Consider the following 17,155-nt stretch of genomic DNA (forward strand, 5'->3'; position numbering starts at 1 on the left):
AGGACACAGTATTCTTAGGCAATGCTTCTTCTTCATGGCTTGCGATATCTCATGGTCTTGATCTTTTGAAGAAAGGTTTGATATGGAGAGTTGGGAATGGGCGCAATATTAGGGTGTGGAGAGATAACTGGATCCCGAGACCATTCTCTTACAAACCAGTATCGCAACGGGGTCGGTGTCGTATTCGGTTTGTGGCTGGACTACTAAATGATAACGGATCTTGGAACTTGGAGGTACTGCAACGATTCTTTGTACCAGCGAATGTGAAGGAAATATTGAAAATCAGAGCATCCCCTAGGCTTGGGGACGACGTTATTGCATGGGGTCCAGAGAAGCTTGGCAGGTTTACGGTTAAGTCGGCGTATAATCTAGCGTTTGAGGAGGCTAACAGGGCCACTGTTGTGGCGTCTAGTTCGTCGCCGGACGGTAATCGTTCGTGCTGGCAATATATATGGAAGTGCAACGTCCCCCCTACAGTACGTAACTTTGCATGGAGATTGTCAGTTGATTCACTACCCACTTGGAAGAATAAACACAGGATTGGTTTGGAGTTGAGTAGTGCATGTCCTCTCTGTGGCATGGAGGAGGAAGATAATTTCCATCCTTTTATTAGGTGTCAGTTTGGTCAGGACTTATATGAGCAGATGTCCACCATATGGCAGATTCCCGAGCTGTTATCATTTCAAAACTCGGGGAAGGAGTGGCTCCTCAATGCGCTTGCCCAACTGAGTGATACTCAGCGATGCATGATTTTGCTAATCTTTTGGAGATGCTGGTACATACGCAATGAGGTAACACATGCCAAACCGGCCCCTCCCATGTCTGTGTCGGTGTGTTTCCTCCAAAGGTACCTGGATGAATTGATTGGGATCCAGGTTGGTGACTGTTGGGATCCAGCAAAAGGGAAAGCAAGCATAAACTATGGTAGTGCAGAGCAGCATGTGAAGCATCCGGTACAAGATACACCGTGGAAGCCTCCCAAGCGGGGCTGGGTCAAACTAAACACAGATGGTTCCTTTGCTGAATCAGATGGAGCGGGAGCCGGGATGATCCTGCGGGATAGCGCTGGGGCGATCATTTTCTCATCATGCAGAACCTTGTTTTCTTGTAGAGATGCATTGGAAGCAGAGCTATGTGCATGCATTGAAGGATTGTCCTTTGCAATTCAGCGGTCGGACCTACCAATTGAAGTTGAGATGGATTCGAGCAATGTTGTGTCTATGATTTCTTGTGAGGAGATGGACCGCTCAGTTTACGCCCCTTTGGTGGGTGAGATCAAGCACCTGTTGAGTATTAGAAAGTTTTGTATTACTCATGTACCTCGTAGTCAAAATAAAGCTAGTGATAAACTTGCTAGTTTCGCTAGAACTGAGGGCCCAACTATTACTTGGGTTGGATCGGGCCCGGAGGAAGTGTTGAGAATTGTTCATGATGATTGTAAGAACTTGATCATTGAGTAATACAATTCTTTTCCCGCAAAAAAAATCCTAAGGAAAATTTTCAAAGGGAATCATGCGAAACAAATGACCAACTTAGGAAAAATGACCAAGAATCCAATCTAAAAAAAAAGGAGCCCCACGGTTGAGTTTTTCTAGAGCTGAGATAAACGAGAATTAGCCAAAACTGAAAAGAAAAGAGAAAGGTCAAATCCCTCCGGGCTCCACCAGCTCGGTTGGCACGTCTGACACCACATACACGTTTCCCTTTCCCCGACTAACCCCAATGAACCCGCACCCTCGGATCCCAATCGGACGGCCCTACAACCGCCCCTGACCATCCAAAGAGCGGCGGAACCCACCGGCGGCCTCCTCCTCCTCCCTGCAAAACCGCTGTTCGGAAAAGCGTCCCCCCTCCCCCCTTTTCCTCCCAGGCGACGCGAATGGAGAAGGGCTCCGGCGCCGCCGCAGGAAGCAGCGCGCGGCCACCGCCGATGCCGCAGCTGGACGAGTTCCCGTTCGAGGGGAAGAAGCCCGTCAAGAACCCCTTCGTCCCCATCGGTACGCCCCGCGCGCGTCCCTCGCTATGTTATAGAGTGGCAGGATCGTGGATCGATCGATCGCCTCGTCGTAGGTTCGGCAGGGTCACTTTCTGGGTGCGGAGTCACGGGCCAGATTTCGAGTTCCTGTTTTACGATGTTAGGACAGTGATTGTTGGGATCTTTGCGCGTGGATGGATAGTGACGAATCTATGGCTGGTGTTATCAAAGATCGTGCGTGCTATTTTAGTGGTACTGGGGTCAAGAAGAATCTAGTTTGGGGTTCATAAAAAAATAGCTGTGAAGAATTAAATGGTGCCATGTCGTGTAAGACTGAATGATGACTGTCTTGCTAAACTGCGCTGGTAATATACAGGACTTCTGTAAATCATGATATCTGGTCAGTTTTTTGTTATTAACTGTGAACTGCTCTATGAAACTGTGAAGAGATGGTGAAAATAGAAACTAGTTGGGATGATACTCTCAACATCCTGCTTCAGTAGCTATCTGTCGAAACCTTTATTTTCGTGACCCGTTGGAGCTTTGGATTTCATTAACATGAGGGCAATATCCCGTGATGTTTAAGAGTTTGACTTGAATTCGTGGGCAATTATCACATTTCCCATTCCATGGGCAACACACACACTTCAGATTTATGGTGGATTAGATATAGACTAGAGTATTAGAGTAACTTCGGTATTGGTGTAGCAGATTAACTTAAAAATAACAATTTGTTCTTGGTGGCTGTCTATGAATCACCGACTGCTAATGGGAGTGTTGTATATGTACAGAGTAGGATAATCATAGTTTGTCATTCTAGATGTGCATTGTGTGTATCAGCTGCTTTGTGTTGTATATTTTTTTTAGAACACGACACTTATATAGATTAAGTCGCAGCATTACAATCGTTTTTGGTCAGCTCCAACACGCAGGGAGGAACTGAATCAACCAACACACCAGAACTGCATTCTCTAGTACAGAACTTTGTGGTCGAATGTGCTAGCATATTGCTGTGCACGGCTCATGGGTAGTTTACCCTTATCTCAGTGAGGCAGTAGTCTAGATATGCTGAGCCCAGAGAGTTCAGCTCAGCTGAACTAGCTCACTTCAGATGTGCGTCAAGAATGCTGAGAAATCAGCACAGCACATGTCCAAGAGACTCATGACCTTGATTTTTGGACGGTTCATATGTTTGTGATCTTTTAAAGTTGGCTTCTCAAGTTCCTCTTTTTTCTGAGCCAGGGGAGAAGCAACTTGGCTTCTACATTTAATGTTCTTAATGTGTGCAGCTGTGGAAGTATATCGTCACTTACTACTGTTGCTAGGGTGTATCAAAAAAGAGGCAATGGTGTGACCATTGAACTATTTGGTGGAAATGAAATGAGATAGGTGGGATAGTCAAGGAAAATCAAGCTCACTGTGCCAAAGATAGACTATGTGAACTTCAGTCAATGTAGGACAGATGCAGTTGATATGCTGTGCTTATGGAATAAAGAATAGATGTTTAAGGGGTATCATGCATTAGAAAGGAGGATATGCATTACCCTGTGAATCAACACTCCTCTTAAGCATCATATCCTGCATTCACTTTGAAGCTGAGATGCCCTTATAAATTTAACAAAGCCTAACTGCCTGACAGTCATAAGGATTACTTTGGCTTATATATGAAGCTTGAAGCTTCTTCAAGGGGTTGTTAATTATAGAATAATAATTATATGTCAGCTGCATTGTTGTAAATGATTAGCAGCAAGCCGTAATATCTTCCAAAACACTTCTGATCTTCTCATATCTTGCTTTGCTCAAATCTAATTCAAAATTTCAAAATCTTATGTGAAGCTGCATATTCTGGATCCTGCAATCATGTTTATTGTTTGCATGTACATGCTGAGTGCATAATGGTGTCGATTTTCCGATTGAACATTAAGTATAACATTGCTTTATGTTTGCCCTTTGATGTGTGCTACTTATGCCAAAGCAAATGGAAACTTGGGTGGGGATAGACTACTAGGGGTGCTAATGTATCTTATGCATTAGAAAGGAGGATGTGCATTACCCTGTAAATCACACTCCTTAAGCATCATCTCAGTCATTCACTTTGAAGCTGAGATGTCCTTATAAATTTAACGAGCCTAACTGCCTGACAGTCTAAGGATTACTTTGGCTTATATGTGAAGCTTGAAGCTTCTTCAAGGGGTTGTTAATTATATACAAGTGGCTGTTTTTGTTTTGGGTGATTTACCCGGGCACCGTTAAGTTATAAAGCTTTACTTTACCTCAAAATTATAGAGTAGTAATTATATGTCAGCTAGGTGTAACTGTATTGTTGTAAATGATTAGTAGCAAGTCCTAATAGCTTCCGAAACACTTCTGATCTTTTCATGTCTTGCTTTGTTCAAATCTAATTCAAAATTTCAAAAACTCATGTGAAGCTGCATATTCTGGATCCTGCAATCATGTTTATTGTTTGTCTGTATGTGCTGAGTGCATAGTGTTGATTTTTTTTATTGAACATTAAGTAATAAGTACTGCCTCTGTTTCTAAATGTAAGACGTTTTGGCAGTTTAAATTGAAGTGCCAAATCGTCTTATATGTAGGAACAGAGGGAGTATAACATTGTTTTTGCCCTTTGATGTGTGCTACTTATGCCAAAGCAAATGGAAACTTGGGTGGGGATAGACTACTAGGGGTGTTGATGCATCTATGGATAGTCTCACATTGTTTTTGTTCTTCGATGTGTGACCCTGCCTTTTTATTTCAGGTGCATTGGTCACTGCGGGTGTCCTGACAGCTGGCCTGGTCAGCTTCCGGTACGGGAATTCTCGGCTGGGTCAGAAGCTGATGAGGGCCCGTGTGGTTGCTCAAGGCGTTACGGTTGCTCTGATGGTCGGCAGCGCGTACTACTATGGTGACCAAATCAAGCTGTTCAAGAAAGGGTCTAGCCCATGAACTTGACTGGATAGTGGTTGTGGAGTACGGAATGGCATATCTTATGTACTTAAGTTTCACCTGGGGCTCTGCTGTTCGATCGCCTCCCGGTCCTGGGGATTAACTATTGTCATTCACGCTTGGCATGTGGTTTCTAACTAGAAGTAATTTTGGCTCAATCTCCAGGCTTAAGAATAAATATTTTTCTTCGTTGACTCCGCCCCAGTTGTGTGTTACTTGTTGTGTTCTGCAGTCAGGCGTTTTTCTCTTGATCCTCAGGGGACATCTGATAAAACTGGAATGATATAAGATTAGCATGTCCCCTATGCAAGGATGACACGCACAAATATTTTCCTCATGCACCGCAGCTGAACACGATGGGATGACATTGCTGTGTTCTTTCTGTTCACCATGGTGGTGTGCAACGGAAATTGTCACTAGATTTGCCATCGGTGGGAATTCCTTTGGTGCACCCAGCCCTTAGGAATGAGCTGATGAGTAAATTGGAGATAATGATGAACAATGCATTGGTATCAGTTATATCAGCAAAATGGAAGAAATGCATTCACCGTTAAACAGGAATTAAAATACAGACAGTCCTTCAGTCGCGCTTCGTCATCCAAATGGTACACCCACCTCAACTTAAAAAGGTGCAGACCACATCTACGCTTCATCTACTTTTGCTAAGTTTTTCAGTGCGGAGCAAGGGTGTAGGTTACGGTAACAATGAGCATAACAAATATCCAACTATACAACACTTCATTTGAAGAAATAGGCTTTTGCCCCGCTATATAGATATAGCAACCACCCGATACAACATTCCGATCAACGCTGGAGCTAACAGCACAAGCACGCCCAAAAAAAATACAAGAGAAAATAAGAGAAAAAATGCCAACAACGCCGGATCAACAAAAGCTACGGCACCCCGCGACGGCTGCGCCCACCGAAGATAACCACCACGCTCCAAAGCCACCGAGTTGCCGTGTACCAAGCACCACTTTCACGAAGGGATGCGACGATGACGACGCTGCTGCCCGGACGAATCCTAGGATTTGTCCCGGTACACGGAGGGTGGTGGGGGTAGAGGGTCACCCGACGCCCTTCAAGAAGGATGGCGGCGCCCGCAGGCGTCACCGCGTTGGTGCCGGCAAGACCCGAGATGGATTTCTCCCGACCCCTCGCACCCACCACCCAGGACCAGCCTTCGGCTCCACCACACCCGCCACCCACCAACATGCGCCAACATAGTCACAAGGACACCGCCGTCGTCTCACCACGGCCAACAAAGCGAGGCCGTCCGGATCCCAAACGAGACACCCGTAGATAAGGACCGGCAGCACCGCAGCCACAAGGGAGGGAACAACCTCCACCGGCTTAGGCGGTAGCAGACCGGGCATAGCAGCAGAGGCACACCAGACCAAATGTCCGGTCAAGCCCTGAACGGGCCCGTGAAGCTCCGCCGCCATGCTGCAGCAGTCGCGGCACAGCAGCCGCTGTCCCTGTTGCGAGGAGCTCGCCAGCACCACCGAAGAACAACCCATCGCAGCCCCCCAGCAGGCCCGCCCTGACCCAGATCAGGCGCCGCTGGCCGCCGCCATGGGCTGTCACGGCCGCCAAGGGGCAACGCCACCGCACCACCGCCGTCCAGATCCGCGCCGGAACGCCACCGGCCGAAGGGCTCCGCCGCCAGGACCGCACGCCCAAGCCGGGGTCCAGCGACGGGGGAAGAAGGGGGGCCGCCACCGCCGAACTGCGGGGCGCCGCACGGGCAACGCCCGGCCGCGCCTGCTGACAGCAACAGCGAGGGGGAGGGGGGGCGGCGACTCGCGGGAAGGGGGAGGAGAGGGGAGCCGGCCCAATCGCCTTGCTCGGGGAGGGCGACGCGGGGGGGCGAGCTCGAGGAAATTCGCTGAAAGGCCACCACAATACAACACTTCATTTGCCATAATAATTTGGCAATTGCCATCCCGACTATACAAAACACTTGACTACCAGCAAAAAGAAACCCTACCCATGGGATCCACATATATGCACAAGCCTGAAGAATGGAATCAGCTTTACATAACCCACCCATCTGTCAGTTCAGTCATATGTCGCCCTCCCACCAGAAAGAATCGTCTATAATTTGCATGACCTGTGGCTCTCCATGTATACCTGCAGACGGAGTATGCAGCCCATAACATGTACCGCCAGACTGGATGCCACCACCCTGATGGGCAAAATACAGGAGATATAACTGGGTATTGACCCAGTGGACTGCTCGCCGCTCATGCGTTCTTCACAAATTATTATGTTGACTCCGAGTATCTCAAAGATTCACTTGTGCTTCATCTGTTTTCCAAACTGGCATACAGTCTCCGGGCCTCTTCCAAAGGATCCACTTGAACTATTTCATTAACCCAGAAATTCTGCATGTTGTGCGCTGGATATACATCAGGAAGCTCCACATTTGATCCATTTATTGCACTTGCATCAAGGGCTGATGCGATAACATTCTGCAAAGGTGTTAAAACTCATTAAACGGCATTCATTCCAGCAATCCTAGAAGAGTCATGATAGATTCCCTCGTTCAACACCAACCCGAGCAACAAATAGCATCTGGCGTGACTGAACTAATTGATGCATATAGAAGTCACAACCAACAGACTGGATACACACTTCCTAGAGTATAATAGCGCACAACAATTCTAGAAGTACAATGTCATTATGCCTATATATAATATAGTTTGTTTGCTAGATAACATATGCAACTGATGAAAGCTTAACCAAAGTTCTAATGTTCACTTGATAAAAGAAACATGAACTCACCAGAGTTCCATTCCGACAGGCATTGAGGACGATAAATTTCAAAAGTTCCTCTTCCAGGCTACTTAAGACATTACCAACATCAGATAATAATTCCAAGTCTCGACAAGAGATGTCGGGAGGAACTCCATAGTTCTTCACAATAACTTTTTTGTGCTTCTTCAACATTTTTTCTAGGCAAGAACCAAGAGTCCGTTGTATTTTTGCATTGTTTCTATCTTTTGATCGCTTCAAATTAACAGAAGCATCCAGAATGGCAATTTCCTGCAGCCTAAGCAAAAGTTCAGCCCTTGCATCATCGGCCCAGCAACAGCACAAAGATGTTCCATTATCTGTTAAAAAGCAGGACATGTTATATAGATGATGCTTCATGTATAAAAGAAAAGCAAAACATCCCTTTGGATAAAATAACAAATTTGAATTTATGATATTGTTGCAGAAATACTAGAGTTGGCCTGCTCCTCTTACCAACAATAAACCCAGCTAGTGGAACTTTTGCTTTTGGTATTTTACCCTGGTTAACTGATTCCGAAATTTGAGAATCATTTAAACAACTGTCCAACACCAAGAAATGGACAGTAACTACCTGTATTAACAAAAATGAGACGTCAAGTGCGAGAATGATTGAGCATGAATGTCACAAACAATATCTGAACTATAATCATTCAGTGTTTGTCAAGCGTCAATGCGCCCAACAACGGTTAAGAGGTGGTGCAACTGAGACCTATACATGGGCAAAACAAAAGCAGAATATAACCTACCCTGCAGTGGAATCGCATGGGCGTACAGTCTTTAAAATGCTTGTGGTGTGAGAGCAGACAAAATGAAACTGTGCTCAGTGAATCATCCTTTAAGCCACCAGGCATGAGTGGGGAAGTGGCTCGTTCTCTATTCACTTCAATGTGACCAATGGATGTAACTTCAATGTATGTTACTGGGGTTAAAAGTACTTCACGGCTGTAGCCAGAAAACAAAAATTTAGACAGCCAAAAAGATGTCTTTTTAAATTTGCAGGACACAAAGTAGGTTGCGACATTTCTTAAGATTCGGTTTCAACTTAGCGCAATGTGGACAGGCCATCATATCTATTATCAGGAATAGCAAGATGAATTAACAATTATAATTATAATTCATCACATTTAACAAGAGACTTGACAAATTAACTTGATGTGTTTGGAAGAATAGTGTACCAAATTACTTTAGCAGTTGTCGTTAAATAGGTCTTTTACACTAAAATTGAGGTCAGGCCTCACATTAGCTGCATATCAAGTTCCTGCATATAGCATTTCCCATTCTACACAGATTACTTCCCTTACAAATAATGAAAAGTAAAATTATTGGTTACCTAAAGACCACCCTCCCAAAAACCAAATAAAAGATGCATCCTTTTCTACTGGTAATAGAGCACAACACCACTCTATCAAGGACATCCTCAGCTTAACCTCTAGTAGAAATCATGCAAATGCAGAGACCCTTTTTTGTCATCCAAGTCCCAACGTCAAATATACAAGCAATGGATATAACTCTACGTAAGACGTTTTGTTTACAGTTAACTTAACATGAAAATGATATATACTCCCTCCGTTCCTAAATATAAGTCTTTGTAGAGATTCCACTATGAATCACGTACGGATGTATATAGATGCATTTTAGAGTGTAAATTCATTCATTTTGCTCCGTATGTAGTCCATAGTGGAATCTCCACAAAGACTTATATTTAGGAACGGAGGGAGTAAGATTTAGAAAGCTCAAAATATGTCATTTCAAATTTGCAGGACACAAGGCATGTTGCAGCATTTCTTACGATCCAGTGACAATTTAACATTATGTGTACAAACCATCAGTACTATCAACATGATAATGAAATATAAAATTTAATGGTAAACCAGTAATGAAAGGAGCACAACACACTGTGTCAAGAGGACGCGGTGGAATGTCACTGCTGCCCCTGGTCCTATGCCAATGGGATAACAATGTTTGCTTAAGTATCCAGAGAGACGCACCTGCAATGAATGCCATTAAATTGAATGCCAAACTAAGCACTAATTGAAAATTATAACCTAGTCAATTACCATTTGATTATCATCAGCAACATGGATACATATACTTCGCTTGTCGTTACCAGGCACAAGTCTTCGCTCCTTAGAGTCATGCGAATGGATATTTTCCACTTTCCCATGTAATGATATTAGATCTCCTTGAACAAGTTTTTGACTTTGCAAGTTAGAAGAACCAAAAGACTTTTTATGCATCATAATCTCAATGCATGAAGAGACACTAATAACTTCAATTGAGTAAGAGCCCAATCCATTCAATACATAACACATGATGTCATATACTTTCATCTTTTCGCTCACTGCTTCACAATAAAAATTCAAATGAAAATCCGAATATTGACAAAAGTCATTCCACCACGACTGTAGTAATTTTATCTCATTGTGGAAGGTATTTTTGGATAATGGCTCATCCACCCGCAATGAAGAAACCCCGATAGACTGATCTACGATACCCTGCTTGACGTTTATATTGCCATTAAAGGTAATGGCAAGGCTCCAAATTTTATCTTGAGAATCCAGTGAAATTTTACCACCTTGGAAACATCCACAGCCTTTCATGGCAAACCTTAAACTATCAGTGGGGCATTCGAGAAGATAGTAGCCACCAATCCGCAGAAACTGTTGTTTCATCAGGTAATTTAGTAATTGGAGCTATATATTAAGGTTAAATGTTGAAAGCAAGCTTCATCATAAAAACTATACCTGGTACTTAAACGAACATCCCTCCTTGAACTCCAATAAGATCCTTGATGGGCAACCTCGTTCTTCACCAACGGTATCAATTAGAACAGTACCATCTGACCCACAGGGATAGCTAGACACAAGATTGCCAGAAAGACTGGTAGTTCTGAAGCTTAGGGAGCATGGAATGTGACATGGTTTCTCCATAGACACTTTCGAATCAGAACATGAACGAGTGCTTGCGATTTTAAAGCTCTCGGCATCTTGATCAGCAAATTTTAAATTGTATGGCACTATCACACCCTCAGCATACAGGCCAGACCCTGGCATGTTCTTATGCTGAAACTGCAATAGCAAAATGACATAATGAGAACAGAGTCAGTTAGTCACTAATTGTGGGCATGATGATGCTAAAAACGCCAAGATTATCAGCAGAATGCAAAAAAAGTTTACTCACATTATTGACTGAGGGGAAAATGTGCGACACTTTCAGAAGGTGGAACAGCCTGGCGGAGTTATTAGTTTGCAAAGGAATTCGGGAGGGAGGGCCAATGTGGTTTAATTCACTCCAGTGGACTATAAGGTAGATCTTGAGATGATGCACTCTTTTTCGGTATGAGAGCTGCTGAAACACAGCCTTACAGGATAGTGGATCAGCGACACCATAATGATCTAGGTATGCCACTGGGCCTTCAAGGACTAATTTGCAATCATTTATCTGGGTGGCAATAGGATAATCAGATGCTGAACATATAGCACAATAAAATGGTTGAGAACAATGTTAAATTAGCTATGTAGTTTATTTAGCACAAAGCAGAACATATAAAAAAGCCTAACAAGCTCAAAATGCTAATTGTGGAGGAAGACCAGTAGCACCATTTCCACTATACTTTTTCATTTCAGTTTACATAAATGTGAAAAACGTTAGTACAGCAAACAACTGTAAATGCTATGAGTTGCTGAGAAATTTAGTATGAGTTATTCTGCCATACTATGCAAGACTTCTAATTTATAAAATTATATAATCTTGTGAACATGAGTTTCCCATCAAACTGTACATACTATTCATCTCAGTTTACTGGCGACACTGTACAGAAAGTTAAACCAACAAATATGTGCCAAAAAAACTCCTAGAGCTTGAATGACTTGAGCCCTTGACCTTGATTAGGCAGGTTGATGCTTCATGATTTCTAGGCAAAATCCCATAAGTTGTATTTATATGAGTTATTCTATTACAGAAAAGAATTATAAAAAAATTGAACAGAACAGAGTTTTATTCATACTATAACATGTGTCGTACTATTTCTTAACAGTAAGGTACTGAGGTCTTAGTTCTGACATTCAAGTTAGTACCAATAAATGTTGATTTGATGAAGCCAACCGATAACTGACTTAAATCACGGCATGCATCACTTTTTTGTGAAATGTCATACAGTAAATTATGACAATCACCTCATAGATGCCATTCATGTAAACATTTGGCGGAAGATCAGGTATAATAACATCTATACATCCTGTGTCATCAACCAGCTGCAGCCTCAATGGCAGTGAGGACATCTGTATGCATCAAAGACACGGTCAGCAAGTGCATCAAAATCCAAGATCTTAACATTAGGTCATGAAACCAAGTAATCTACACAACTAACTTCTGCAGTTTGTACAATTAATATAAATAGCTTTTTTTTTCCTCAAAGAAGACCCCAAGTGCATGTCATTTTGTATTAGAAGAAAGCATCAAGATGACGTGGGTCTTACAACGCAACCAAAGAAAGAAAAGGAAAGGGAAAACAGCAACAAAAACAAACCTAGGGCAAAGGAAAGCAGAAACGACGAAACTGTAGACCTAGAAAGTCCATCTAAAAGCCACATCTTTATTTCAGAAAGCCTTGTGGGAAGTTGAAACTGAAAGACATTTACTATCTCCCAGCCTTATACTTTCAAAAGTCTAAAAACAAAATGATACTTGGCAACATGGTATCCTCAAATCAATTGACATAATATGTTTATAAACTTGTCTGCTGCAAATTACATTCAATAATAAGCCGGCAAAAGTAAAACCATCTGCCAACAATAATACATGGACAGTCCAGGATGCCACAACAAATGCAAAATATGAGTGTTCATCTATCTAAATAAATTGATTAAGCGAGTTTTCACCTCCAATTGGTGACATGAATTTTAATTCTGGTACGTTACAATGACAGATGGACTGAATAAAAAACGATATGATTATTTTTTAAGAAGATGCCATAAATTCTTAAAAGTGACCTTCATGCATCCCACTAATACAAGGCCCAGATCGCCAGTTGAAATTATCCTTCTGCTGGTACCAGGATGGGAAACCCCACCACATAGAAACTGGTTAGATCTCAGGTTCTTGCCCAGCTCTTCCGTGTCATTCCAAAATCTGAGCATCATTGATATCCACAATGATTCCACCTTGCAGATAAAATTGGCAAAGGGTATTGCCTAACCAAAAATAATTGGTAAGTGAATAAACAAAACCAAAACAAATTTTAGTTTCGTGCATACTGTGTACAATAAAAGGAGATACTATTACCAATTTACAAGCTTCCAATTTTGATCCTGTGCTTGAACCGCCACAATCATGATTGCAGAATTTCATAAGGAAATCATGCTGCACAACCAGATTCAGGTAAGCAATCCACACGGAAAATAGATTTTAAACAATGAGAAAGGGTTCCCGAAAGACCGTTTAGTCTACAAACATCCTTTATATATGTTTCAGGGGGAAATATTATGATGAGACTGAAAGGCTAGCAGAGCAAATATATATTGTGTCTTTTGAAAGGCAATAAGAAAGGTGGACTAGTTTACTTTACACTGTGAACCAAACAGCTGTTATGTACATGCAAAACAGAGCAATACTACATTTATTTACTCGTTGTTTGAAACACATGTACTACTAATGAGCTTGCCTGAGGTTTGAAATCCTTTGAAGAGGGAACTTTAGCAGCATAGGTGTGAACCAATCCTTGCTTCTGTTGGTACCTTCCAGTTCAAGAGATTAAGTTAAATAAATTAGCAGGAAATGCAATGGGGCAATATGCTATTTACTCCAGTTAGCAAAGTTACATTTTTTGACCCCCAGATCTCTTTCTTGGAATCTAACTTGAATTTCTGTCTAAAGCATGATGTCAGAAGTAACATCCTGGAAAATGATGGAACAAAAGATGACCATACCATAAGAACAAATATGCCCCTTCTCAATCATGGTAAACATATCATGCAGAAGTAGAACTATCATAAATTCATACCAAAATTTACCGGGCAGCTCCAAAAAGTTAACAGACTTGCACAAAAGACCATTATTCTCTGACCTTGTATGACATCTGCACCAACAGCAAAAACTGTTGAGTGATGCCAGTAACATAAGATACTGATATGACAAAAGTTGCATCTTACTTCGAGTCCACCACAGAGAAAGCATTTATAGTAATGCTAGTTTTACTGCATGTTTCAAGTAGAACAACTGTCGTCCAAGCAAAATTTAGACGAACCACTCGGAATTTCTTCACAGAAATCTACAAAAGAACCAGAACAGTCACACACACTGGCATTTAAAGTTATTTAATAAAGAAAATGAAGAAATTGCAAACGAAAGTTCAAAACTGCAAATTAGCAACATACAACAGCACCAACTCGAAGAGAATGTGACGGCACAAGCCGGTTATCATCAATTAGCAGCCACACTGTCTCATCCAGCTCAACCAACATACCCTGCATGTGGATTCCAGAGACTACCCCAGTGTACACTCCACTGCACTTCCCTGGCAACTCATCCAATGGTGGAACGCCCACATAGGATGGGCACCATGACACCATTGTTGCCGTTGATGACACCAACATGGTGTACGAGCCCTTCTTCCCAACGGAGACCATTTTTTTCTTCAGGCCCGTGACAGAAACCGGCCTGCCAATCAGTCGCGCCAGCACGGGCCGCCACCTGCTTGCCAAATCCACAAAGTATACAAACTTCTCCATCTCAAACTTGTGACCGCGGTCAGATTCTGGCTGTGAGAGCTTGCACTGCCGGCACCCACAGCACATCATCTCCGCTATAAACCCGACCAAGTCACTCTTCTGTGTGGCATGCGGCACACTGAATACCACGCTCACCGACCTCACCATCCCAAAAACGCGGCCGCGGGTGGGTAAAGCAGGCTCCGCGTCCACGGAATTAAGCGGGATCGCTGCCAGGAAGCCAGGGGCATGGACCGGACCGGGCGCCTCTGCCAGGCGCCATCGGACTGCCTCGAGCACGGCGGCTTCGTGCTGGCGGACGGAGGGAAGGTAGTTCCAGGCGAGAACGAGGATCTCGCGACCGATGGCGGCGGGGTCGAAATCGAGGAGGTAGCAGCAGACAGAGGCGGCGGATGAAGGGTCGGAGAGGGACAGGCAGTGGTTGCGGCAGTCCGCGGCGGAGGAAGGGAGGGAGAGGGTGCCGGCAAGGAGGACGGGGTGTGGGATTGGCGCGAAGGGGGCGGTGGTAGGGGCAGGATTCGCGGCGGAGAGCTTAGGCTTTTTGCGGGGCTGTGAGGTGGAGGCGGCGGGGGAATGAGAGGGGGAGGGGGAAATGAGGGAGGATGCACCAGTGGTGGGGCGGCGGAGGCGGAGGAGGTCGGCGACGGCGAGCCGGCGAGGGGTGGATGGCTCCGGCGGCGGCTCCATGGTTAGGGATTGGACTGGAGGGGATGTGGGTTTGGAAAGGAGGGAAGATGAGTAGGCGGGAAGTGAAACCGAGAACGAGGAGTCGAGTGGCGGTGTGCGGCCCACTTGATCGTGGGTTGACTGGTCAAATGACCTGGGCCTCGCGTTTCACCGTGTTAAAAGCAACTTTTTTTCTAAAAAAAATAACCTTTTTAACCAGTATAGACGGGAAAACATGGGCCGGCCCACTCCAGATATACACAATCCGTCCAAACGGTTTTGGAACCTTCTAGAAGGTTCCCTAAACCGGGATTTTTCTTGTTTTGATTCTTTCTGGTTTTCCTGGCTTTCTATTATTTTTTTATTTTTTATTTTTCGTTTTTTTGTTTCTGTTTCTTTTTCTTTTTCTTTTTCTTTTTTGAAAATTTATTTTCCTTTTCAAAAAGTGTCCAGAATTTTCAAAAAATGTTCTCTCGTTTCAAAAAATGTTTCTGTTTTCAAATTTTGTTCATAAATTTCAAAATTTGTTCGCTCGTTTCAAAAAATGTTTGATAATCCAAAAAATGTTCACCTTTTTAAATTATGCTCACACACCAAAAACTATTTGTTTCGGAAAAAGTTCACATTTAAAAGAAAATCAGAAATTTTAAAAAATGTTCACATGTTTAAATTTTGTCATAAATTAAAAAATGTATGGGAATTACCATAGTGGCTATGGACTGGCTTCCCTGGCGTGAGGAGAAGAGTTCGATCTGTTGCCCACAAATTTCATTTTTATAGAATTTGGCGAACTTGTTTTATTTTCATGGCTGCCTATTGTTCTTTAAGTGTCGCGCTGCAATTCTTACGTAGTAGCATGCGCGTCGTAGTGGTTTGCGCATCGCAGGCATCTATAGAAGTGTGGCGAGTTCGATTCCTACATAGCGCGCCCCTTTTTGCGATTTTTCATTCCGCCAAGGGCAGCGAATGGGCCGGCCCAGGTGACCCGTCTCCTGTGCGCACTGCAAGCAGCACATAGGAGGTCCCGTATAGACGCTCGTACATACACTTATCCTATTACACACGCACGTATACCCTACCTCTACAAGCACCTCTAAAAGACTGAGTTAGCACACCACCTTAATTAAGATTGACTAGTATAATGCCCGTGCGTTGCCAAGGGCAGCGAATGGGCCGGCCCAGGTGACCCGTCTCCTGTGCGCACCTGCAAGCAGCACATAGGAGGTCCCGTATAGACGCTCGTACATACACTTATCCTATTACACACGCACGTATACCCTACCTCTACAAGCACCTCTAAAAGACTGAGCTAGCACACCACCTTAATTAAGATTGACTAGTATAATGCCCGTGCGTTGCCACGGGCTTTTGAAATATTTTGCTGAAATTATGTAAACATAATGCATGTTATATTTCACATGTAAAAAAAGATAGCACAGGTATAATCGAGTAATAATTTAAGTCCACTTCACTTACATTGTAAATTGTTAACAAAAGGCAATTTGACAATGCATACATATAGAGCGATGATCGAACTAAAAATTTGTTATAAATTAATATCTATTTGATGCGTTCAACAAATTCTTGCACAATATCAGAAATGTTGTCTTTAGTTTCATTCGCACGATATTTGAGCAATTATAATAAAAATGTCTTCCTCACCAGCCTTCGAGTCCGTCAACTTTCACGCCAACCACAGTGGCCAACCTTGACCCAGGCTTCGACTTCTTTGCCTACGCGATGGCGGACGCCTTGCTCACTCGAAAACAGCGTGATGGTCACCATCCACCCTACCTTGCCTACCGCCGGCACTTTTCTTCCGGCACGGGCTCACCGACCACCTCTCTCCCAGGACCTGCTCCACAACTACACGGCGGCCGCAGCCAACCATCCACCATGACTGCTCCGCTCCACCACCACCCTGAGGCTCGACATGAGTCAACTTTAATCGTGTCAAATTTACATTGTTTGGATCCTCATGCACATTAAGCAACATTCTTAATTTTTTTCTACCTATAAACCACTATTCTTCTTCGTCTTC

The 17,155-nt window shown here is 43.5% G+C and overlaps 2 protein-coding genes and 1 pseudogene across 2 annotated transcripts; 2 read left to right on the forward strand and 1 right to left on the reverse strand.

The window, feature by feature from the left end:
• Positions 1 to 1,747: 1,747 nt before the first annotated feature.
• Positions 1,748 to 5,115, forward strand: LOC109766195 (RING-H2 finger protein ATL48). The gene is made up of 2 exons (XM_020324968.4): positions 1,748 to 1,997; positions 4,734 to 5,115. Exons 1-2 carry the CDS (start codon positions 1,880 to 1,882, stop codon positions 4,919 to 4,921), a joined length of 306 nt encoding a protein of 101 aa, XP_020180557.1. The 5' UTR covers positions 1,748 to 1,879; the 3' UTR covers positions 4,922 to 5,115.
• A 55-nt stretch (positions 5,116 to 5,170) lies between these two features.
• On the forward strand, positions 5,171 to 5,253 carry LOC120965607 (U6 spliceosomal RNA; annotated as a pseudogene).
• Positions 5,254 to 6,815: 1,562 nt separating this feature from the next.
• Positions 6,816 to 15,175, reverse strand: LOC109766196 (CST complex subunit CTC1). Its single transcript, XM_073500309.1, has 16 exons — positions 14,095 to 15,175; positions 13,870 to 13,988; positions 13,722 to 13,796; positions 13,540 to 13,615; positions 13,383 to 13,445; positions 13,004 to 13,081; positions 12,712 to 12,912; positions 11,896 to 12,000; positions 10,901 to 11,161; positions 10,465 to 10,788; positions 9,778 to 10,380; positions 9,617 to 9,708; positions 8,463 to 8,662; positions 8,174 to 8,287; positions 7,709 to 8,037; positions 6,816 to 7,395 (listed from the first exon to the last, which is right to left on the reverse strand). The coding sequence occupies exons 1-16, from the start codon at positions 15,133 to 15,135 to the stop codon at positions 7,228 to 7,230; spliced, it is 3,849 nt and encodes a 1,282-aa protein (XP_073356410.1). The 5' UTR covers positions 15,136 to 15,175; the 3' UTR covers positions 6,816 to 7,227.
• Positions 15,176 to 17,155: the final 1,980 nt, after the last annotated feature.

This window comes from Aegilops tauschii, chromosome 5 (genome assembly GCF_002575655.3).
Source record: "Aegilops tauschii subsp. strangulata cultivar AL8/78 chromosome 5, Aet v6.0, whole genome shotgun sequence".
NCBI lineage: Eukaryota > Viridiplantae > Streptophyta > Magnoliopsida > Poales > Poaceae > Aegilops > Aegilops tauschii.

Excerpts from the sequence above, each read along its gene's own strand:
- LOC109766196 (XM_073500309.1), bottom strand. The coding sequence starts at position 15,135 with ATGGAGCCGCCGCCGGAGCCATCCACCCCTCGCCGGCTCGCCGTCGCC. Across the intron at positions 13,797-13,869 it reads TTCTCTGTGGTGGACTCGAA|ATGTCATACAAGGTCAGAGA; the intron begins GTAAGATGCAAC and ends CTGTTGGTGCAG. Across the intron at positions 7,396-7,708 it reads CCTGTCGGAATGGAACTCTG|AATGTTATCGCATCAGCCCT; the intron begins GTGAGTTCATGT and ends ACACCTTTGCAG.
- LOC109766195 (XM_020324968.4), top strand. The coding sequence starts at position 1,880 with ATGGAGAAGGGCTCCGGCGCCGCCGCAGGAAGCAGCGCGCGGCCACCG. Across the intron at positions 1,998-4,733 it reads GAACCCCTTCGTCCCCATCG|GTGCATTGGTCACTGCGGGT; the intron begins GTACGCCCCGCG and ends TTTTTATTTCAG.